At 42.7% G+C, this 25,353-nt stretch overlaps 1 protein-coding gene across 10 annotated transcripts in view; it reads left to right on the top strand.

Moving 5' to 3' along the window:
• The window catches only part of astn1 (astrotactin 1), a 240,416-nt gene that overhangs the window by 76,106 nt on the left and 138,957 nt on the right, over positions 1–25,353 (top strand). For all 10 annotated transcript variants that reach the window (XM_036965977.1, XM_036965979.1, XM_036965976.1 and 7 more), the window contains 3 exons: positions 719–803; positions 5,485–5,559; positions 15,195–15,332. In XM_036965977.1, coding sequence (XP_036821872.1) covers positions 719–803; positions 5,485–5,559; positions 15,195–15,332 — 298 coding nt within the window. The remainder of the gene's footprint in view (positions 1–718; positions 804–5,484; positions 5,560–15,194; positions 15,333–25,353) is intronic.

The following is a 25,353-nucleotide window of genomic DNA, read 5'->3' as shown; positions in this document are numbered from 1 at the left end:
TAAACCCCTAAAACAACTGCTGGTTTACATGCTAGGCTTACCATGAGTTATTCAATATATCATAAGTTATTAAATATATAAGTTATTCATCAAGTTGTGTACATTAAATGCTCAGATACACTGATTACCCTCAGTCTGGCAACCCTTCACCATCCCCTGTACAACACACTCGGGGCATGTCTGTCATCAGTAGAATAGCTAGTCCCTGCTCTCAAGATGCATCCCCATCAATCTGGCTGAATCAGGTTAGGGCGACATCCCTCCTCCTGTGTGCTGACAGAAGGCATCAGTAGAAAATAGCAGCTCCCCTGTTTCTGATGGCTGTAATAAGCAGCACCGATCACGAGGCTGCTGGAGAGGAACTAGCCTGACTGGCCATGCTGCACAGTTCTTGGGCTGCGTCCGCAATGTCACCCTATTTTCTTTTATAGTGCAAGAAAAGTAGTGCACTATTAAGGTTGCCATTTTGGAGCATAGCCTTGGTCGGTTCATTCTGCTGGTAAGTAGAAAGTAATCACAGGCCTATTAGGGAGACAGGTAAATGGATATCTCTGCAACAGACTGTGTCAGATCCTGTAGCTCTGTGGCAGTATGCTTACAGGGTTTATGGGATAGTGGAAACACAATACTCACCTCATGCCAGGAGGAGCTCAGTGTGTCATTACATCACTTGTTTTTTTTTTAACAATACCATTGTTTTATTATACTCCCATTGCAGGTGACTGTCTCTGCTTAGATGGTTACATGAAGGACCCAGTCCACAAGCATCTCTGTATTCGTAACGAGTGGGGTCCAAATCAAGGGTAAGTGACAATATGACCTCTAATGGTCTGCTATATAATATATTAACATGCCGACTCCTAGTTAAAAATCTTTGTGTCAAATAGCAGAACTGTGAAAACTATAGCTGGGCCTAACATGAGATGTGGAGTACTAGCAGATGGAAGTTTTAAATCCTTCCCAGAATTCCAAAACTTTTATTACCCATACACAGCACTTGAAAATAATCTGCCTGCTGCTACAGGGCCATTGCAGTTCTGATATGTTAATGTTTTTTTTCACTATACATCTGAATTTTGTCACATTTCTCTTCCTCCCTATCTCGCCTCCCTCCCCAAGTGATTTCTCTCTCACGTGCAGTCAATCTTTGACAGGGAAAACTTACAGGGGTAACTTGAATGTTTAATGACTGGCCTCTCTCGTGTGAGGCCGTTATCAGGTTTTAGCTGCCCCTTTGCCTATTGTAACAGCTTACTCAGAGGCAGCATCTCCTTGTCACATTTTCTCTCACACTGTAGCAGATTCAAGTCCCCAAGCTGCCTGTGTCTATTAATCTCCATCATTCTTCCCCTCTCCACTCCCAGCTTGGGTAAATAGACACGAGCCTAAGTCACATTCCATCTCAGGCCACGGAGGAACACATTTTTCTATCAGTGTGTTTACCCGCAGCATCTGTCATAGTGCTGCTTTTGATCTGACAAATTTTGGGGGATTGGTTGAAATGTTGTCAGGAGATGCAGTGCTGAAAAGATTCCGAACTTGTTTACTATTTGAGCAGGATAGATAAATAAATATTTTAGGGAAAACTGAAGACAAACAAATCAAATCAAATCAATTTTTATTGGTCACATTCACAAGGTTATTGTGAGTGTAGCGAAATGCTTGTGCTTCTAGTTTCCCGACAATGCAACAATACCTAACAAGTCATCTAACAATTCCACAACAACTACCTAATACACACAAATCAAAGTCAAGGAATGGAATAAGAATATATACATATAAATATATGGATGAGCAATGACCGAGCGGCATAGGCAAGATAGATGTAAGATACCAGTATACTTCCGGCGCCGACAGAGATGGCCGCCTCGCTTCGCGTTCCTAGGAAACTATGCAGTTTTTTGTTTTTTTACGTGTTATTTCTTACATTAGTACCCCAGGTCATCTTAGGTTTCATTACATACAGTCGAGAAGAACTACTGAATTTAAGATCAGCGTCAACTCACCATCAGTACGACCAAGAATATGCTTTTCGCGACGCGGATCCTGTGCTCTGCCTTACAAACAGGACAACGGAGTGGATCCCATGCAGCGACCCAAAAAAACGACTCCGAAAGAGGGAAACGAGGCGGTCTTCTGGTCAGACTCCGGAGACGGGCACACCGTGCACCATTCCCTAGCATTCTTCTTGCCAATGTCCAGTCTCTTGACAACAAGGTTGATGAAATCCGAGCAAGGGTAGCATTCCAGAGGGACATCAGAGACTGTAACGTTCTTTGCTTCACGGAAACGTGGCTTACTGGAGAGACGCTATCCGAAGCGGTGCAGCCAACAGGTTTCTCCACGCATCGCGCAGACAGAAACAAACATCTTTCTGGTAAGAAGAGGGGCGGGTGCGTATGCCTTACGACTAACGTGACATGGTGTGAGGGGTGGAAAGACCTTGGATCATTGTTACTCTAACTTCCGCAACGCATATAAGGCCCTGCCCCGCCCCTCTTTCGGAAAAGCTGACCACGACTCCATTTTGTTGATCCCTGCCTACAGACAGAAACTAAAACAAGAGGCTCCCACGCTGAGGTCTGTCCAACGCTGGTCCGACCAAGCTGACTCCACACTCCAAGACTGCTTCCATCACGTGGACTGGGACATGTTTCGTATTGCGTCAAACAACAACATTGACAAATACGCTGATTCGGTGTGCGAGTTCATTAGAACGTGCGTTGAAGATGTCGTTCCCATAGCAACGATTAAAACATTCCCTAACCAGAAACCGTGGATTGATGGCAGCATTCGCGTGAAACTGAAAGCGCAAACCACTGCTTTTAATCAGGGCAAGGTGTCTGGTAACATGACCGAATACAAACAGTGCAGCTATTCCCTCCGCAAGGCTATCAAACAAGCTAAGCGTCAGTACAGAGACAAAGTAGAATCTCAATTCAACGGCTCAGACACAAGAGGCATGTGGCAGGGTCTACAGTCAATCACGGACTACAGGAAGAAATCCAGCCCAGTCACGGACCAGGATGTCCTGCTCCCAGGCAGACTAAATCACTTTTTTTGCCCGCTTTGAGGACAATACAGTGCCACTGACACGGCCTGCAACGAAAACTTGCGGTCTCTCCTTCACTGCAGCCGAGGTGAGTAAGACATTTAAACGTGTTAACCCTCTCAAGGCTGCAGGCCCAGACGGCATCCCCAGCCGCGCCCTCAGAGCATGCGCAGACCAGCTGGCCGGTGTGTTTACGGACATATTCAATCAATCCCTATACCAGTCTGCTGTTCCCACATGCTTCAAGAGGGCCACCATTGTTCCTGTTCCCAAGAAAGCTAAGGTAACTGAGCTAAACGACTACCGCCCCGTAGCACTCACTTTCGTCATCATGAAGTGCTTTGAGAGACTAGTCAAGGACCATATCACCTCCACCCTACCTGACACCCTAGACCCACTCCAATTTGCTTACCGCCCAAATAGGTCCACAGACGATGCAATCTCAACCACACTGCACACTGCCCTAACCCATCTGGACAAGAGGAGGAATACCTATGTGAGAATGCTGTTCATCGACTACAGCTCGGCATTCAACACCATAGTACCCTCCAAGCTCGTCATCAAGCTCGAGACCCTGGGTCTCGACCCCGCCCTGTGCAACTGGGTACTGGACTTCCTGACGGGCCGCCCCCAGGTGGTGAGGGTAGGCAACAACATCTCCTCCCCGCTGATCCTCAACACTGGGGCCCCACAAGGGTGCGTTCTGAGCCCTCTCATGTACTCCCTGTTCACCCACGACTGCGTGGCCACGCACGCCTCCAACTCAATCATCAAGTTTGCGGACGACACAACAGTGGTAGGCTTGATTACCAACAACGACGAGACGGCCTACAGGGAGGAGGTGAGGGCCCTCGGAGTGTGGTGTCAGGAAAATAACCTCACACTCAACGTCAACAAAACTAAGGAGATGATTGTGGACTTCAGGAAACAGCAGAGGGAACATCCCCCTATCCACATCGATGGAACAGTAGTGGAGAGGGTAGCAAGTTTTAAGTTCCTCGGCATACACATCACAGACAAACTGAATTGGTCCACTCACACAGACAGCATTGTGAAGAAGGCGCAGCAGCGCCTCTTCAACCTCAGGAGGCTGAAGAAATTCGGCTTGTCACCAAAAGCACTCACAAACTTCTACAGATGCACAATCGAGAGCATCTTGGCGGGCTGTATCACCGCCTGGTACGGCAACTGCTCCGCCCTCAACCGTAAGGCTCTCCAGAGGGTAGTGAGGTCTGCACAACGCATCACCGGGGGCAAACTACCTGCCCTCCAGGACACCTACACCACCCGATGTCACAGGAAGGCCATAAAGATCATCAAGGACATCAACCACCCGAGCCACTGCCTGTTCACCCCGCTATCATCCAGAAGGCGAGGTCAGTACAGGTGCATCAAAGCTGGGACCGAGAGACTGAATAACAGCTTCTATCTCAAGACCATCAGACTGTTAAACAGCCACCACTAACATTGAGTGGCTGCTGCCAACACACTGACACTGACTCAACTCCAGCCACTTTAATAATGGGAATTGATGGGAAATGATGTAAATATATCACTAGCCACTTTAAACAATGCTACCTTATATAATGTTACTTACCCTACATTATTAATCTCATATGCATACGTATATACTGTACTCTATATCATCGACTGTATCCTTATGTAATACATGTATCACTAGCCACTTTAACTATGCCACTTTGTTTACATACTCATCTCATATGTATATACTGTACTCGATACCATCTACTGTATCTGCCTATGCTGCTCTGTACCATCACTCATTCATATATCCTTATGTACATATTCTTTATCCCCTCACACTGTGTACAAGACAGTAGTTTTGGAATTGTTAGTTAGATTACTTGTTGGTTATTACTGCATTGTCGGAACTAGAAGCACAAGCATTTCGCTACACTCGCATTAACATCTGCTAACCATGTGTATGTGACAAATTAAATTTGATTTGATTTGAGATGGTATAAATAGATAGATGGTATAAATTACAGTAAATACATATGACAGGAGTAATGCAAGATATGTAAACATTATTAAAGTGGCATTATTAAAGTGACTTGTGATCCATGTATTAAAGTGGCCAATGATTTCAAGTCTGTATGTAGGCAGCATCCTCTCTGTGTAAGTGATGGCTGTTTAACAGTCTGATGGCCTTGAGATAGAAGCTGTTTTTCAGTCTCTCGGTCCCAGCTTTGATGCACCTGTACTGACCTCGCCTTCTGGATGGTAGCGGTGTGAACAGGCAGTGGATTGGGTTGTGTTTTGTGTATTGCAGTGTAACGTGTTGTGATTACTCATTGTTACACTGTACTTCAAGTAGTAAAATAAGTTTCATTTCATTCTTGTCTCGTAAACCACGTTACTGGTTTTGACTGAATATAAGTCTAACTCTCTCCTCTCTTATTTGTCACCAGACCCTGGCCTTACACTATTTTCCAGCGTGGTTTTGATCTGGTGATGGGAGAACAACCATCTGATCGCATTTTCAGGTAAGAAATCACTGTACACATGTATTAACCAGAACACATTTCTATGGGTAACACTTTTTGAAAACAGCATAAAATTATTTTTCTGAGATTTTATATGATATTGACCCATTGGAATGTTTTCTTTACAATAGGAAAACTTTTTATCATAATAGCATGACAGATTGTCACATTTAAAGATGGCATAGAACGGAGTGAGAGCTGTAGATTTTAAACTAGTAAGAAAATACTGTGTTCCTATTCTCTCCAAACAACTTTTCAGGACAGACTTTCAATGTTTTGAATACTACTCAACACTAAAAAGCTCCAATCTGGAAGCTGAGTTCATAGTTGAAGCTGAGTCATGTTGTTGAGTTGTTTTAATGGAATGAAGAAAAGCTAGCATCATTGAATTGTATCACTCTTTACAGCATGAAAATCACAACACATCAGCATTTCACTTTTTACCATTTGAGATCTACTGGGGGTATGTTTACCAAGAGAATCATCTTTCATCGAGGGATTTCATTTATTTCCAAACATTCCCTGAACTGAAATACAATTAATTCTGTTTTATGTGTAAGGCATAAAATTGATTTTAAGAGTTTAGCTACATGCACACACAGCACTGAAATAAGAGTTTCAGTTTAGTTCTGTAGTTCTAATTTGACTGACATTTCTTTGGTGTACATACATTTGAGCCTTGCATTAAAAATGTGTCATCCATTTGAAATAAAAACGTTCTGTTCTTGTACTGATGTTGTATGACCAGTGAAATGATTGAGAACGTGATTTTGTAGAAAACATGCAACCTCACGTTACCACAGAATAAAGTTATATCGCACAATGTTCTTGGTCAACAGAAAGGGAGCATTTGCGTTCTATGATATTCACCATCACAGTTGTTTTCAAATGGATACTGAGAAAGCCTGGGTAGGTATATGGAGGCACACAGTATATGCCTCCTGTTTTGTATAAGACACGTTTCTTCAAAAGCCAATGAAAGAACAACAATACTGATTATGCTGCTTACCACTGCTCTCAACAAAGAACATAGTGTGAGTCCCAAATGACAACATATTTGCTATAGGACACTGCTTGTGACCAGGGTCCACAGGGAATAGGGTGCCATTTGCGACATAGATTATATTTTCACATGGATGATTTAGTCACTCTCATGTTTTTTAAGCACTGTCTTTGTTAGTCATTGAGAGCAGCCATAATACAAACATCTCTATGAGGCTCTTTGATACATTTGCTTCCTCTTTGGAATGTTAGTCTGCAGGGGGCCAATATTCTGTCCAGCGTCAGGTTTAAAGTAACTTTGTGCTCAAGCGTTTCACACCAACATCCATCCAAATTAAAATGTCCCTCTTTGAACCCCTCTCAGACAGTTATATTCAAACCGTGCACACGTAATGGACGTTTTTTTGTGGCTGCCCATTTGCCAAGTCACCCATCCGTGTATTACAATTCAACAAAACAGTATTGCACTCATAAGTAGAATACAAAATTACAATGTTTTGTTGTTTGCTGAGCTTGGGGATAACATGAATCAGGAGCAGCATGTTAATAAAAAAATCAGCTCCCGTACGTATTAGTTCATCAACAATATCTGATAACATGGTGATCCGTAATCGTGTGTCCCTTAGACAAAGAAGAGTAGCATCTAGATAACAAACTTGTTAGAGTTCAATTAGTTGACGCCATTTGCAAGCTGTCCCAGTGCTAGGGCACGGCTTGGACAGAAACCAGATTAAGTACTGGAAGACAATATGTCTTGCTATCACTTAGAACACCTGCCCTGAATGGGTGGAGGGGGTTCACCCTCAAAGGCTGCTTTCTCTTGTTATTCCTTCCTGTGCACACCAACTCCAGTGACGAGTGTTCCATTTCTACTGTTCCATAAGCTTCTGTTGCTGAGGGGATTTCTTGTTGATAGCCTTCAGTTTCAGATTGGCATCATCCTATACCACAATGTATATAAATATCTCCTGGAAAACCATACAACCCACCTCTGGATAAGGAGAGAGACTTATGGGGCTGGTAGCAATGACTTCTAGGGAAATAATAGGAGAAAAATACAGTTTTAGTAGACTTGCCTAGCTGCCCATTATCACTTGGAAGAATCCAGTGCATGATATTAAATGGTAGGACTCAGGGAGTTTGATTCATACAACACTCCAGTTGGAAAAAGGGGAGGTAATTGGAGTGAGATAATTAATGCTCTCTTTTACAGCACTTTAATCATTCCCTTCCTAAAGTGACTAGTAGTCTATGCAGTGCTTGTGATCGGGTGCCCTTTTCTTATGCTAAGTTAGCATTTTATTAGATGCAAATTGAACAATGTGAGATGCAAAAAAAACGTTAAGTCTGCAAAAATGGTTGTTAACCATTTTAATCAACAAGTCCTTTTTTTGTGCTAGAATGATGCATAATATATAAGAAATTATACTACTACATTTGGTGTCAAATAGAAGAACGCCCTGTTTGAGAAATACTTTTTGCTGAATTTGCTGGTGTCTATCGACTCATGAAAAGTTTCACTTTGAGATTCATTTTGAAGCCTTTCTAAAGTAAGTTCAAGGGTTTATCAATAATCCTTTGGGAATGCTTGGACTTCAGACTTCAATTGCTCTCCAGAACTTAATTGTTTTATTGTATCTGGTCTGGTCTTCTGTGTTGTGAGACTTTTAATTGACTAATGCCTAGCTCTTATTAGGCTTGATTTAGATTTGCATTAGGATCCCCATTATCCGACACCGATGGAGACAGCTAGTCCTGCTTGGGTCAAAGTCCTTGACAAGTTACATACATTTAAAAACATGAACATGTAATGTGAGTGTGTGTGCATCTATCAATTACACAGTACAAACATACAAAAAGTAAGTCACTTGGCTTGAATGTTGTTGTACGTGTTGCTGTGCAATGCTCTGTAAGTTAATAATTTCTAATTAAAGTGAGTTGTAGGTTTGTATGTGCTTTATCTATGTACACCAACAGACATATCGATAATATACTGAACAAAAATATAAACACAACATGCAGCAGTTTCAAATATTTTACTGAGTTACAGTTCATATAAGGAATTTGTTACAATAATGCTTGTACGAACTCGAACCCAGGCACAGAGAAACACAGCAAGCAGAGGTAAGGGCAAATCCAAATGGCGCCGGAAGAAATTGCAGCAGTTTTACGCCCAACCAATTGTGCCATTATGTGTTTTTTTCGCGTTATTTGTAACTTATTTTGTACAAAATGTTTCTGCAACCGTATCTTATGGCAAAAAAGAGCTTCTGGATATCAGGACAGCGATCACTCACCTCAGACTAGACAAAGATTTTTTCTTCAACAAACAGGACGCACAGGACATTCTCCGAACACCCGACAAGGCCAACATCCCAGTTATTTGCAAGAAGAAGAGACGCAGGTGCAGAGGATCCGCAGAAGGCGGATGGTGCAACCAGAGGGAAAACATTCTATATCACCTGTTCTCCACACACAGAGATGCGTACAAAGCTCTCCCTCACCCTCCATTTGGTAAATCCAACCACAATTCTATCCTCCTGATTCCTGCATACAAGCAAAAATTAAAGCAGGAATCACCAGTGACTCGGTCTACAAAAAAGTGGTCAGTTGAAGCAGATGCTAAACTACAGGACAAAACTACACTACAGGACATGTTCCGGGATTCTTCCGATGGCATTGAGGAGTACACCACATCAGTCACTGGCTTTATCAATGAGTGCATTGAGGACGTCGTCCCCACAGTGACTGTACGTACACACCCCAACCAGAAGCCATGGATTACAGGCAACATTCGCACTGAAATAAAGGGTAGAGCTGCTACTTTCAAGGAGCGGGACTCTAACCCGGAAGCTTATAAGAAATCCTGCTATGCCCTCCGACGAACCATCAAACAGGCAAAGTGTCAATACAGGGCTAAGATTGAATTGCACTACACCGGCTCCAACGCTCGTCTTATGTGGCAGGGCTTGCAAACTATTACAGACTACTAAGGGAAGCACAGTTGCGAGCTGCCCAGTGACACAAGCCTACCAGACGAGCTAATTCACTTCTATGCTCGCTTTGAGGCAAACAACACTGAGGCATGCATGAGAGCATCAGCTGTTCCGGACGACTGTGTGATCAAGCTCTTCATAGCCGACGTGAGAAAGACCTTTAAACAGGTCAACATTCACAAGTCTGTGGGGACAGATGGATTACCAGGACGTGTGCTCCGGGTATGTGCTGACCAACTGGCAGGTGTCTTCACTGACATTTTCAACATGTCCCGGATTGAGTCTGTAATACCAACAAGTTTCAAGCAGACCACCATAGTCCCTGTGACCAAGAACATGAAGGCAACCTGCCTAAATGACTACAGCCCCGTAGCACTCACGTCCATAGCCATGAAGTGCTTTGAAAGGTTGGTAATGGCTCACATCAACACCATTATCCCAGAAACCCTAGACCCACTCCAATTTGCATACTGCCCCAACAAATCCACAGATGGCACAAATCTCTATTGTGCTTCACACTGCTCTTTCCCACTTGGACAAAAGGAACAGCTACGTGAGAATGCTATTCATTGACTACAGCTCAGCGTTCAACACCATAGTACCCTCAAAGTTCATCACTAAGCTAAGGATCCTGGGACTAAACACCTCCCTCTGCCACGCTGATCCTCAACACTGGAGCTCCTCGGGGGTGCGTGCTCTGTCCCCTTCTGTACTCCCTGTTCACCCACGACTGCATGGCCAGGGACGACTCTTACACAATCATTAAGTTTGCAGACGGCACAACAGTGGTAGTCCTGATCACCGACAAGACAGCCTTTAGGGAGGAGTTCAGAGACCTGGCCGGGTGGTGCCAGAATAACAACCTATCCCTCAACGTAACCAAGACTAAGGAGATGATTGTGGACTACAGGAAAAGTAGGACCGAGCACGCCTCCATTCTCATCGACGGGGCTGAAGTGGAGCAGGTTGAGAGTTGCAAGTTCCTTGGTGTCCACATCACCAACAAACTAGAATAGTCCAAACACACCAAGACAGTCGTGAAGAGAGCACGACAAAGCCTTTTCCACCTCAGGAAACTAAAAAGATTTGTCATGGGTCCTCAGATCCTCAAAAGGTTCTACAGCTGCAACATTGAGAGCACCTGGTACGGCAATTGCTCGGCCTCCGACCACAAGGCACTACAGAGGGCAAGCGGTACCGGAGTGCCAAGTCTAGGACAAAAAGGCTTCTCAACAGCTTTTACCCCCAAGCCATAAGACTCCTGAACAGGGAATCAAATGGCTACCCGGACTATTTGCATTGTGTGCCCCCCTCAACTCCTCTTTTACGCTGCTGCTACTCTCTGTTTATCATATATGCATAGTCACTTTACTATACATTCATGTACATACTACCTCAATTGGCCCAACCAACCAGTGCCCCTGCACATTGGCTAACCGGGCTATCTGCATTGTGTCCCACCACCCGCCAACCCCTCTTTTATGCTATTGCTACTCTGTTTATCATGTTTGCATAGTCACTTTAACCATATCTATATGTACATACTAACTCAATCAGCCCGACTAACCGGTGCCTTTATATATTCTCGCTACTGTTATAGCCTCGCTACTGTATATAGCCTCGCTACTGTTATTTTTCACTGTTTTTTTATTGTTGTTTTTATTTATTTTCTTACCCATTGTTCACCTAATACCTTTTTTGCACTGTTGGTTAGAGCCTGTAAGTAAGTATTTTACTGTAAGGTCTACACATGTTGTATTCGGTGCACGTGACAAATAAACTTGATCCAGATGTTTTAAGGCAACCTCACAATAGTACACGAACAAACATGAGACCTAAGCACAGATACAGGCCAACTGAGGAACCTAAATAGCAATGCAACCAGGTGAACATAGAAGGTAATTAAAACAGGTGAAACCAATAAGTATTGATCAGGGTAACCTGGAAACTAGAAAACAAGGTAAGGGTGCCCTCCAGCGGTAACCTAAGACACTCGGCCTTCACAAAAAAGTAGTGAGAGAGGAGTCTGAAGAACCTGGCGAACATGTTGGATGTGTTCAGCCATGGACCTGGAGAAGATGAGGATGTCATCTTGGTACACAAACACGAACTGGTGAAGGAAGTCAATCAGCACATCATTAACCAGGGCCTGGAAAATGGCTGGAGCATTTGTAAGTCCAAATGGCATGACACGGTACTCATAATGTCCATTTGGGGTGTTGAAAGCTGTCTTCCACCCGTCTCCCTGTCTGACGCACACCAGATTGTACGCAAACCCCGTTAATCGATACAGAGACGTAATCCCCCATCCATCATTCCAACAAAGAAAAAACCCGCTCCTGCAGGTGAAGTGGATGGCCGAATAAAACCAGTCGCCAGCGCCTCCTTAATATAACTGTTCATGGCTGCAGTCTCTGGAACTGAGAGAGAATACAGCCCTCCACTCGGATGAGTGGTGCTGGGCAGGAGGCCGAAGGCACAATCGTAGGACCTGTGAGGAGGCAGTTTGCTGGCCCTTCGTTTGCTGAAGACCTGACCCAGATCCCGGTAATCCCGAGGTACGCAGGAAAGATCAGGCTTGTCATCCCCAGCTAGGGGAACAGGAGAAATTGGAAGCCTCCAGACGAGCAGGGCCAGAAAGATGTGGGGAGCGTTGCTGGCAGGTGGACTGGCATGAAGGATTCCATCCCAGATCTCTTCCCGAGGGCCAGTCAATTTGAGGATTATGGATAGAAAAACACGGATGTCCAAGAATCAGGGGAAGCTCAGGAGACTCCACCAAATGTAACTGGATAAACTCCACATGATAATCCAGAACTCGTAGCTGAATAGGCATGGTGAGTTGCTTCACCTTCCTAGACCCTAGGGGTTGACCATCCAGCGCAGTGACCGACAACAGAATGTCTAGCTTAGTGAGGGGCAGCCCTTCTTGGCGAGCTATTGTGCGATCCAGAAAACAGCCGGTAGCCCCAGAATCTATGAAAGCAAGAATCTCCAAATGCCCATTGTCCCAGTGCAGGTTGGTCGGAAGCAAGGAGCGTACCGTGTCGGCAGCTGGAGACTGACTCGACAGTATTCTCCCGTCTACTGACGAGTCATCCCATTTCCCGTCAGCTCGGGCCAGGAGGCACAGAAATGTCCAGACTGTTCACTGTAAAGGCAATGTTGCTTGTTAATCCTGCGCCTTCTCTCCAGAGCGGAAAGTCTGGTGTGTCCCAATTGCATCGGCTCCTCTGAAGGATATGAAGGAGAACCAGAGCCGAATTGAGAGGCAGTGGAACTCCCTCAATGGGACCCGAAACACTGGAGACCACTCGGAACCTCTCCGTCCTCTCACTACGACGTTCCCAAAGCCGGTTGTCAATCCGGATGGCCAGAACGATAAGCTCATCCAGAGTGTCAGGGTTGTCCCGGGAAGCCAGTTAATCCTTGAGAACCTTGCTGAGTCCGTTCAGAAAGGCTGAGTGAAGTGCATCTATATTCCAACTGCTCTCATCAGCGAGCGTCCGAAAGTCAATGGCGTAATCAGCTACGCTCCAGCTGCCCTGCCGAAGCACAATGAGTCTTTGAGCAGCGTTCCTGCCTCTGATGGGGTGATCAAAAACCATCATCTCATGGGTGAAGCTTTGCCAATTAAAACACATGTCTGATTGCTGCTCCATATGGCCGTGGCCCAGTCCAGAGCCCTTCCTGAGAGCAAGGAGATGACATATGCCACTTTGGAACACTCAGTGGGAAACGTTAATGCCTGCAACTCGAAGGCCAGCCAGCATTGGAGCAGGAACCCACGACACATCCCAGGATGCCCCTCATAGCGCTCCGGTGCAGGAAGATGAGGCTCCCGATGGGAGGAAGATGCTGAGCTGGTAGAAAGTGGAGGATTGGGAACAGCCACAGGTGCAGCAGCTGTTGCTCCCATCTGTCCTGTCTGCAGAGCGGACACAAGAGTTATTAAATCATCCAACAATGTCTGCAGCCGCACCTGATAGAGGCCAATCACAGCTCCATGGTGGGTGAGTTCCGACCGTAAATGGTGGAGTTCGGCATGTTCCTCGGATGACTGAGAAATCTCTGCTGGGTCCATTGTTGGCTTAGGTATACTGTTACAATAATGCTTGCATGAACTCGAACCCAGGCGCAGAGAAACACAGCAAGCAGAGGTACGGGTAAATCCAGATCTTTTACTTAAAGTCTTGACAAAAACAAGGTGACCGCACAAGAGTACACTAACAAAACATGAGACCTAAGCACAAATACAGGCCAACTGAGGAACCTAAATAGCAAGGCAACCAGGTGAACAGAGAAGGTAATTAAAATAGGTGAAACCAATAAGTCATGATCAGAAAACAAGGTAAGGGTGCCCTCCAGCGGTAACCTAAGGAAACAACAATCAAATAAAACAGAAACTGTGACATAATTCAGTCAATTGAAATAAATTCATGAGGCCCTAATCTATGGATTTCACATGACTGGGCAGGGGTCAGCCATGGCATAATCCCACCCACTTGAGTGCCAGGCCCACCCGCTGGGGAGCCAGACACAGCCAAACAGATTAAGTTTTTCCCCACAAAAGGAATTTATTACAGACAGAAATACTCCTCAGTTTCATCAGCTGTTTGGATGGCTGGTCTCAGACGATCCCGCAGCTGAAGTAGCCGGATGTGGAGGTCCTGGGCTGTCGTGGTTACATGTGGTCTGTGGTTGTGAAGCTGGTTGGACATACTGCCAAATTCTCTAAAACGACATTGAAGACGGTTTGTGGTAGAGAAGTAAACATACAATTCTTTGGCAACAGCTCTGGTGGACATTCCTGCATTCAGCATGCTAATTGCACGCTCCCTCACAACTTGAGACATCTGTGGCATTGTGTTGAGTGGCTTTTATTGTCCCCAGCACAAGGTGCGGCTATGTAATGATCATACTGTTTAATCAGCTTGTTGATATGCCGCACCTGTCATATGGATGGATTATCTTGGCAAAGGAGAAATGCTCATTGACAGGCGTGTAAACAAATTTGTGCACAAAATCTGAGAGAAATAATATTTTTGGGTGTATGGATAATTTCTGGGATCTTTTATTTCAGCTCATGAAACATGGGACCAACACTTTACATGTTGCCTTCATATTTTTGTTCAGTGTAGTTTGAGGCCTATTAGTTGAATGGTATGAACCATTGCCAGAGATAGATTTCTAAAACTATTGAACTGTGAGAAAAAAAACATAATGTGCTACTCCAGAGTCCAATCAGCCTTTAGTTTAAGTGAGTGTAAAAGGCCTTTTGAAGACAACTGAGGATATGCTTGTGATAATCCAGAGAAAGACAAACAAATGGTCAAAGGCACCAAGGCTATATGGGCAACAGGCCATGGGTTTTATTGTATTTCTCTGTAGGAAATTAAAACAACCACTGATGTTCTCCACACTGATCTTCTGAGTTACCACTCAACAAGGCACCAGAAGACCTGGAATTCAGCTTATTTCAGACAAACACGCATTAGCAAAGCGGTAGTAAACCCAGCTCTTTTGAAATACTAAATTAAGTGGAGAAAGTAGACAATGTTCTTTCTACTTTGTTTCCAATGATGTTGTTCCATTAGTACCATAATGTGTCAAAATCTGTGTATTTTTCCTCCTCAGGTTCACATACACATTGGGGGAAGGGATGTGGTTACCATTAAGTAAAAGCTTTGTCATTCCACCTGCTGAGCTGGCAATCAACCCTTCAGCCAAGTGCAAGACTGATATGACTGTCATGGAGGATGCTGTGGATGTGAGGTAAGAGATTCAACTTTTCCATATGTTTCATGAGGTACGTTTTACAAGGAGTGATATTAGCTATAAACAAAGTAATATCTTGAGGCTACATAGGCCGACAGTATTTTTATTCCATCATAATCGGCATTGAATATCCTCCATATCAAAGCATTTTGTATTCCCTATACATTGTTCTGGAACATTTTACACTCGTTATAAGGTTGATGTCAGACATTGCAAGTGTTTCATTGATCATGATTCAAAGAGTAAAGAAGCACTAAAGTTGAGCAAAAAATCAATAAGAGAGCAGCAAAAACAAAACTCATTTGGCAATGTAATACCATAAAAGTGTAGTTGAATTGAATTGTTAAATGGTTCATAACCTCTCAAAAGGAAATGTACTGCTTGCACATAGATATTTTTTGAAGTGCGGAAAAATTTCAACTTATATTATACACACTTCAACAAATGCAACTTTGAAGCTACATCTATTTAGCCATATCCCTGATTGCATTCGTTACGTGCGGGTAGTTTCATTATAACTATGACATTTAGAGAAACACAAATTATAGTCACTGAGTATGCAAGGCATTTTTATTGCAATTTCACCTGGCTGCTCAAACTGACTGCAGTCTTCACACATTCACCATTTGGTGAGTTCAAAGTTATCCTTTGTATCTGAGCTTTTAAATCCTTCCAGTTGATGGTCCTAACTAGGGATGTGAGAAATATAACATTTTGCTCAACATTTAAATGGCCATTTGTTAAAACAATAAAAAAATAAGATAATGGTCCTATTATGTATGACCGCTAGGGCTTGGCAATGAAGTTGCCATAGTCATATACCCTTGAAAGTGCCTCTGCTACAGCATACTTGTTTGTCTGTAAGGGTGCACTATGGATTTTTAAATGCCGACATGAAACCTCTGGAGATAGTTTCGAAGCACCACTGAATGGGCATTTTACTTGTCTTTAAAGGAATGCCACTTCTAAAGCTGTACTTCGGTCCATCAGGAGTAGACCAGGCTGGGTTTCCTGATTGCGATTGAACTTAGGCTTACGAGTGTTATAACGATTGCATCTTTTATACAACGGCCGAAGATGTAACATGTGTTTCCCAAAACACCATGCAGAGGGAATGGTCGCCTAGTTCGTCGTTGCGGCATGTGTGGATACTGATAGAATTTAAAGAAAGGCAACTCTGCTCTCGGATCAGCATTCTTCATTCAAATCTTACCTTAACATTATAATTATTCCACAATTCTGAGGGCGGATCAGCTTCTAGAAAGATATTATCACCTATGGCTGCAAATATTGAGGTGGCTTATTCTAATCTTTATCCTATAATAATGCACTAAATTAAGATTTGGCACATCATTTCGTGCATGTTAGGCTAAACTATAAGGGCACAAGGTGAGACCCAAATGCAGACACAGGACGCAGATGGTTGAGCGCCGATATTCATTATAGCAAAAGGGGTAGGCAAAAGGCAGGTCGGGTACAGATGAGAGTTCATAAACCAGGTCAGAGTCCAAACAGTACCAGGTGATAGGCAGGCTTGAGGTCAGGGGCAGGCAGTGTGGTCAGGCAGACGGGCTCAGAGTCAGGACAGGCAAGGGTCAAAACCAGGAGAGCGAGAAAAGAGAGACTGGAAAAAGCACGAGCTGAGACACAAAAACGCTGGTTGATTTGACAAACAAGACAAACTGGCACAGAGAGACAGGAAACACAGGGATAAATACACCAGGGATAATAAGCGACACCTGGAGGGGGTGGAGACAAGCACAAGGACATGTGAAACAGATCAGAGCGTGACATACACAACATGAAATATGTTGAGAAAATGATAGACTGTAGCCTAGAAGTTGCCAAATTTTAACTCAATTGATTGAACATGAAACAATATGACTGAAATAGGCATAGGCTGCTGGTTTAAAATTTTCAGGCCGACATGTGGGTTTTAATTTGAAGCGTCTTTTTATGCGTTGCTTGTTTGAATCAATTGCAAAGACATTGGCAACTTTGTATTTGTAGTCAACTTTGTCTCAATGTCAACAGTGAAGTGGCGACTCCGGGATGCTAGCCTTCTAGGCCTCTGTCCAGTGTCTGTGTTCTTTTGTCCAACTTAATCCTTTTTTTATTGGCCAGTCTGAGATATGGCTTTTTCTTTGCAACTCTAACTAGAAAGGCCAGCATTCTGGAGTCGCCTCTTCACTGTTGACGTTGAGACTGGTGTTTTGCGGGTACTATTTAATGAAGCTGACAGTGGAGGACTTGTGAGGCGTCTGTTTCTCAAACTAGACACTCTGTGCTTATCCTCTGTGCACCGGGGCCTTCCACTCCTCTTTCTATTCTGGTTAGTCTTTCTATTCTAGCCAGTTTGCCCTGTTCTGTGAAAGGAGTAGTACACAGCATTGTACGAGGTCTTCAGTTTATTGGCAATTTCTCGCATGGAATAGCGTTCATTTCTCAGAACAAGAATAGACTGAAGAAAGTTTGTTGTTTCTGGCCATTTTGAGCCTCTAATCGAACAAACAAATGCTGATGCTCCAGATATTCAACTAGTCTAAAGAAGGCCAGTTTTATTGCTTCTTTAATCAGAACAACAGTTTTCAGCTATGTTAACATAATTGCAAAAGGGTTTTCTAATGATCAATTAGCCTTTTAAAATGCTAAACTTGGATTAGCTAAAACAACGTGCCATTGGAACACAGGAGGGATGGTTGCTGATAATGGGCCTCTGTTCACCTATGTAGATGTTCCATAAAAAATCTGCCGTTTCTAGCTACAATAGTCATTTACAACATTACCAATGTCTACGCTGTATTTCTAATCTATTTGATGTTATTTTAATGGACAACAAATGCGCTTTTCTTTCAAAACAAGGACATTTCTAATTGACCCCAAACTTTTGAGCGGTAATGTATCATTCTTAGTACCATGATGTTAGGTTACCGAGTCAAAGTTGAACAATAGTAGCAAGATCATCACTTTCAGCTGATATTGAGCGGGGATGATGATGATGATGATGATGATGATCCATGTTAACTGGATGTCACAAATCGTCATTCAGTTCATTGCAGTCACAAACACTCTGGTCAGCATTGGAGCGTCATTAGAGGTGCTGTACCAAATTCAATGGTAAATTGGAAGCCAATCTCACAAGAGAGAAAACATGGGGTGGATTATTTAGTTTTCTCATGCTCCAACAAATGTTCTAACGATCAACTTAGCCTTAAAGAGAAAAAAATGGTCAAGCTTATATTCATCATGTCCAGCACCACCCCAACATCAACATATGTGAAAATTGCTTTACTATGTTTTGTAATAAAAAATATATAATTTTAACCAATTATGAGTAGGCATTGCCTAATAATTCCCTACTAATTGGTTGATGATGTCATTGGAAAAGCTTATCTTACTCTATCCTTTTTACTTCAAAACACAGGCGGCTGGTGACACCTTAATTGGGGAGGACAGACTCATAGTAATGGCTGGAACGGAATTAATGGAATGGTATTCAACACATCAAACACATGGTTTCCATGTGTTTGTTCCCATTCCATTCACACCATTCCAGCCATTTTTATGAGCCGTCCTTCCCTCAGCAGCCTCCTGTGCTACAAAACCACAATTTTCACATAAGTTGATGTTGATGGTGCTGGAGATGATGAATATGAAGTAGAAACATTGTGAAATGCAATTGAATTGTCAATAAAAGGCCTGCTGCCTAACCACAGACCACTTTCTCCTTAAAAGGGCTTTACAGTTTGTTAAATACGTGACTTAACAAGACATTTAGTAGAAAGAAAATACATCTTCTGCTAAGAATGAACTCCTAAATTTCAGTATTTTTGGAACTGGAGACTGATTAGTTGCTGTGACTGAACGCAAACACTTGTGTAGAGAGAGGGGAGGGGCACAGTATACTGTAGGCAGGTCGGCTACCAGACAGACGGAGTCAGAACCGTGCTCTAAGCCCATCTATCTGCAATCAAAAGCTGTATCTTGCAATGGAATGCTGTATTTTGCAATTTTTTGGCTTGCAAAGTCTCGCAACTTCAGTACAGTAGGGCCTATCATCAATGAATAGGATAGGATATTCTACACTCAACAGACTGAAGACTGTACACACACTCGCATCAGATAGAGCAGGCAGACTGCACTGTGATTTTAATTTTGTTTGGGAAACCCCCTGCCCCCCCCCCAAAAAAACAGTTGTTTTTTTGTGATTTTTCTTAACGTTAAGGATTCCAATTTCATTTAAACGTTCACACCCTTATTCCTCCTAACTGAGTCCTTAGCCCATAGCCGCAGGAAGGAGTTTGTGGAATGTATTTTTTTGCCAGCGCTATATCGGTCTGCTAATACAGGACTAGTAAAGGCACAGTGCACTACTTTTGTGATGTTTAAATTACACTTTTTTTCGTATTCAGATTTTTCAGGGGGTGCTACAGCACCCTTAGCACCCCTACTTCCCGCGGCTATGCCTTTTCATGCCTTGGTTGATCTCGCTAAACATTGTTTTTAAATGTCACGTATTCTTGTAACAGAGACTAACACCAGCAGATATACAGTACATTAGGTAGGCTACAACAATGAGATTATGCAGCTGCGTAATGATGTTTGGTTCTATCGTTTGCAGCTTTTTTTGTCTGGCACAGGTATGGCCAGTGCTTAATTTTTGCCAGATCCTGTACCTCTAAATAAAAAAACACTGTTTGCAATGTAAACATTTTAATAAAAGTGATCAGAGTTCATTCGATTTGCCTCCTCATTAATTATCTTACCCCCTACAAAATGTAACGTGAAAATGTAGATTTTCAGCCTGCACCTGATATTTTAAGAATTAATTTGTGTTGGGTGGGGCCGGCCCGGGCTTATGGTTTGCTCAACATAGCCTATGTTTGAGACCAATGCATGGCTATTGCTGTGGTAAGAGAGAGAAACGCGCCTGGATCTCTCTCAGAACTAGAATGAGATGTATTTCCTATGATATCTCTCACTCTCTCTGCTAGACATGAGCCTGCAACTCTCATCTCTCCAGTGTTGCACGTTTATTTCCTTATAGAATCATACAGTAGCTGCGGGAAGGGTGCTGAAGGAGTTGCAGCAGCCCTGATTAATTTAAATATTTTTGCCAAAGTTATACAATTACTGCTGTCTGTTCAGAAATAAATTAAATCATTCAGAATACTACACCAGGAGTAGGCCTATAATTTAGCCACAGAGGACCAATAGCATCTTAAAAAATGACCTAGCTGTGGATTGTGTTTATGTAGCCAAGTCACAAGGCATATCCGGGCGGCAAATCTGTCAGTGAACTGCATGCAGCCAGAAAAAGCCTTTCTATCAAATGAAATCGCGGGATAACACAGTTTGGAAAGCAGATTGCTCCAGTTTAAAAGAGAAGACTCTAATCTGACTGTAGACTACCAAATATATAAACTTCCAATTAGACCTATTGAGCAAACACTGTTTTATAATGTAAAACAAGAGAGATAGTCTCGGGCCAAAAGCCTAGCGCCTTCACCGGCGAGTGAACTACTCATAATTTCTATAATTTTCTATAATTTCCTCCTCATATATATGTGTATACACACCTACTGTAGGTCTAGGCTATTGATGGATTCAAGGCAAGGTTGCTTTTATTGATTTCAGATTTTCAGTTTGCACAATTGTTTTCTTTCATATGTGCAACTTCTATAAGCGACTCCTGGCCTGCTCTAATGCTCTATGCCACAACGCAAATGCGATGATATGCATGCACTGCTTTATTATAAAGGTGATTATTATTTTCCATCCGTTCCGGTACCTCATAGCCCCCTTGGTCACCCCCTCTTGCACTCACTTTTTGTTACGGTACCTTCCGATATAAAACTTAAGCACTGGGTATGGCTCCCTACGCTGAGTATACAAAACATGAAGTATAAATGCTCTTTCTATGACATAGACTGACCAAGTGAATCCAGGTGAAAGCTATGATCCCTTATTGATGTCACTTGTTAAATCCACTTCAGTCAGTGTAAATGAAGGAGAGGAGACGGGTTAAAGAAGGATGTTTTTGCATTGAGACAATTGAGAAATGGATTGTTTGTGTGCCATTCAGAGGGTGAATGGGCAATATTTAAGTGCCATTGAACAGGGTACTGACTGTATGTTAGTAGGTGCTAGGTGCACCGGTTTGTGTCAAGAACTGCAACGCTTTTGGGTTTTTCACGCTGAACACTTTCCCGTGTGTATCACAAATTTTCCACCACCCAAAGGACATCCAGCCAAGAGTGGGAAGCATTGGAGTCAATATGGGCCAGCATCCCTGTGGAACTCTTTCGACACCTTGTAGAGTCTATGCCCTGACAAATTGAGGATGTTCTGATGGCCTAAAGGAGGGGATACAACTCAATATTAGGAAGGTGCTCCGAATGTTTTGTACACTCAGTGTATACAGTGCATTCGAAAAGTATTCAGACTTCATTACTTTTTCCACATTTTTCCTTCATCAAACTATATACAATACCCCATAATAACAAAGCAAAAACAGGTTTTTAGAAGTTTTTGCAATTTTATAAAAAATAAAAAAAAACAGGAATATCACATTTACATAAGTATTCAGACCCTTTACTCAATACTTTATTGATGCACCTTTAGCGGCGATTACAGCCTCGAGTCTTCTTGGGTAGTCTTCTTGGCACACCTGTATTTGGAGAGTTTCTCCCATTGTTCTCTGCGTGTCCTCTCTGTCAGGTTGGATGAGGAACATTGCTGCACAGCTTTTTTCAGGTATCTCCCGAGATGTTAGATCGGGTTCAAGTCCGGGCTTGGCCCGAAGCCACTCTTGCGTTATCTTGGCTGTGTGCTTAGAGTCGCTGCACTGTTAGAAGGTGATCCTCGCCCCAGTCTGAGGTCCTGAGCGATCTGGAGCAGGTTTTCATCAAGGATCTCCCTGTACTTTGCGCCATTGATCTTTCCCTCGATCCTGACTAGTATCCCAGTCCCTGCCGCTGAAAAACAGGGATGGTGCCAGATTTCCACCAGACATGACGCCTGGCATTCAGGCCAAAGAGTTCAATCTTGGTTTCATCAGACCAGAGAATCTTGTTTCTCATGGTCTGAGAGTCCTTTAGGTGCCTCTTGGCAAACTCCAAGTGGGCTGTCATGTGCCTTTTAATAAGGAGTGGCTTCCGTCTGGCCACTCTACCATAAAGTTCTGATTGGTGGAGTGCTGCAGAGATGGTTGTACTTCTGGAACGTTCTCCCATCTCCACAGAGGAACTCTGGAGCTCTGTCAGCATTACCATCGGGTTCTTGGTCACCTCCCTGACCAAGGCCCTTCTCCCCCAATTTCTCAGTTTGGCCGGGCGGTCAGATCTATGAAGAATCTTGGTGGTTCCAAACTTCTTCCATTTAAGAATGATGGAGGCCACTGAGTTCTTTGGGATCTTTAATGCTGAAGACGTTTTTTGGTACCCTTCCCCAGGTCTGTGCCTTGACACAATCCTGTCTCAGAGCTCTACGGACAATTCCTTTGACCTTATGGCTTGGTTTTAGCTCTGACATGCACTGTCAACTGTGGACAGCTGTAAACAGGTGTGAGCCTTTCCAAATCATGTCCAATCAAATGATTGTACCACAGGTGAACTCCAATCAAGTTGTAGAAACATCTCAAGGATGATCAATGGAAACAAGATGCACCTGAGCTCAATTTCAAGTGTCATAGAAAAGGGTCTGAATACTTATGGAAATAAGGTATTTCTGTTTTTTATTTTTTTTAAATGTATTTGCAAAAATTGTAGATTGATGAGGACAATTTTTTATTTAATCTATTTTAGAACAATGCCATAACGTAACAAATCTGGAAAAAGTTAAGGGTTCTGAATACTTTCCAATTGCACTGTATTCACATTTTACGGATTAATCCAATGAAATGTCCTCCCTCTCAGTCATTGTGTAAATGTTTTAGTCCTGTGATGACATGTCCTGTCCTGTCATGTTCTTTTGAGTTAGTCTCTATATTTTTCTTGTCAATTTTAGTTGAGATGAATTGTTATACGATCACCTGGGCATGATTTGACATAGATAGTCTTTATATTTTTTGGGGGAAAAGTAAAGATATGCATGCTCCTGATTTCATCTTATTATTCATAAACAACACAATTTCAAAATCATGTCAGCACATCCAAGACTCAACTAGCAGACTTTGAGGAACTCTGACTTTGATTTTAACATAGCATTCTCAGTATGTTAGGTTACTGATTCAAAGTTGAATAGGAGTAGCAATATCCATCATCCCTTTCAGCTGATATTGAACTTAGATGATGATGATGATGATCCATGTTAACTGGATGTCACAAATCGTCATTCAGTTAGTTGCAGTCACAACCACTCTGTCCAGTATTGGAGTGTCATTAGAGGCACTGTACCAAATTCAATGGTAAATTGGGAGCTAACCTTACATGAGAAAACATGGGGTGGATTATTATGGAGTAGGTATACACATGTATTTTATCCTGAATATTTGAATGGGTGATCATGAAAACCGTGCTCTATATTAGTTGGAGGATGACTTGTTACTGGAAGCTTGAATACTATTAACAAAAGGTCAGATGTTCCTCTGATTCATTTGGCTTTTACATTTGGATTCTTCTCTGTGAAGCACTAAACTAGTTTCTCAGCTGAACTCAGAATAGTAATGATGTAGCCCACAACGGCTTCACTTTTGAGCAACAGGCCAAAGACAAGTGACTGGCTACAACAAAAACATATTACTGCTCATGTAATACCACAAACAATGAAAATCATTTTGATAATGGGTTTCATTAAAGGGAAACTTCAGCATTTTGGCAATGAGGCCCTTCGAGTACTATTAGTTGTCACTCTGAAATTTCCGCTGATGTCCGCTGATGTTGATCCCTGTACAGGGACAGCAGCCGTAACAGGTTAAAGGGAAACTTCAGCATTTTGGCAATGAGGCCCTTAATCAGTCAGATGAACTTGTGAATACCATTTTTATGTCTTTGTGTCCATTATGAAGGAAGTTTGAGATAGTTGTGGCTGTAAGTCTATGGGTATTGAGCCATGGCTCGCGAAACTACCTCTAACTTCCTTCATACCAGAAAGAGACAAAAAAAATGCTATCCACCAGTTCATCTGATTCTGGGGAAGTAGATAAAGGGCCTCATTGCCAAAATCCTGAAGTACCCCTTTAAGTCTTGCTTTCTCTGCAATAGACTACCACATCTCTCTTTTTACTGCAATAATGGGAACTATTCTCCCATATTATACAGTATCCCATTACACCCTACTTGTTTCCTGTATTTTTATATTCTATTAATCATTTGGCAGCTTTCTTGAAAACTGAGTAAATAACTACATGTCTTGTGATTGATGACGTGATGAACGCTCACGTTGCGTCCCCCCAGGGCAGTAGCATACGCCACAGCTATCTACCACCTCTAGATGCTGTTAATTTACTCTGCTTTGGAGCTGCGTGCTCCCTCTGAGGCCTTGTTTGAAAATCATTTGTCACCACGTCTTACTCTCTGGCAGCAACGCGAGGAAGAAAAGGCTCTGATCTAAAAGTGTCTGTGCCTTAATTTATTGACTTCATAAAAATGACAAAATAGTTGAGAAAAGATCTTTAAACTGAACTGCAGCCATTTTTTATATCAATCTCAAATTCTGGGTCACAACCTTACTGTAAAAGTTTTCCATTTAAATGGTCAAAAAGAAACAAAATGAGCTTTTCTGCTAAAAAATATTTGGGAGTGGTGGTCTGAGTGGTCTGACTGGGGAGGGAAACAGAAAACTAGCTGTTATTTGGCAGAAAGGTTGGGAACTCTCTTTGTTATTGGTCTATTACCTAATTTACAATCTAGTGATGTTACCAGGGAAGCCGAAACTCAACCCATGCAAAACGTGCTGATTAGGTCCTGGGTACATTTGATTTACAACCAGCAACTATCAGGAAATAACACTGATCGTATTTTTACAGTGTTAGTTTTATCAGCTGTTGTAAAAAAAATATATATATATATATATATAT

This window comes from Oncorhynchus mykiss, chromosome 28 (assembly GCF_013265735.2).
Source record: "Oncorhynchus mykiss isolate Arlee chromosome 28, USDA_OmykA_1.1, whole genome shotgun sequence".
NCBI classification, from domain to species: domain Eukaryota; kingdom Metazoa; phylum Chordata; class Actinopteri; order Salmoniformes; family Salmonidae; genus Oncorhynchus; species Oncorhynchus mykiss.
Note: the sequence above shows the minus strand (reverse complement) of the source record. Positions and strands in the feature narration are given on the sequence as shown.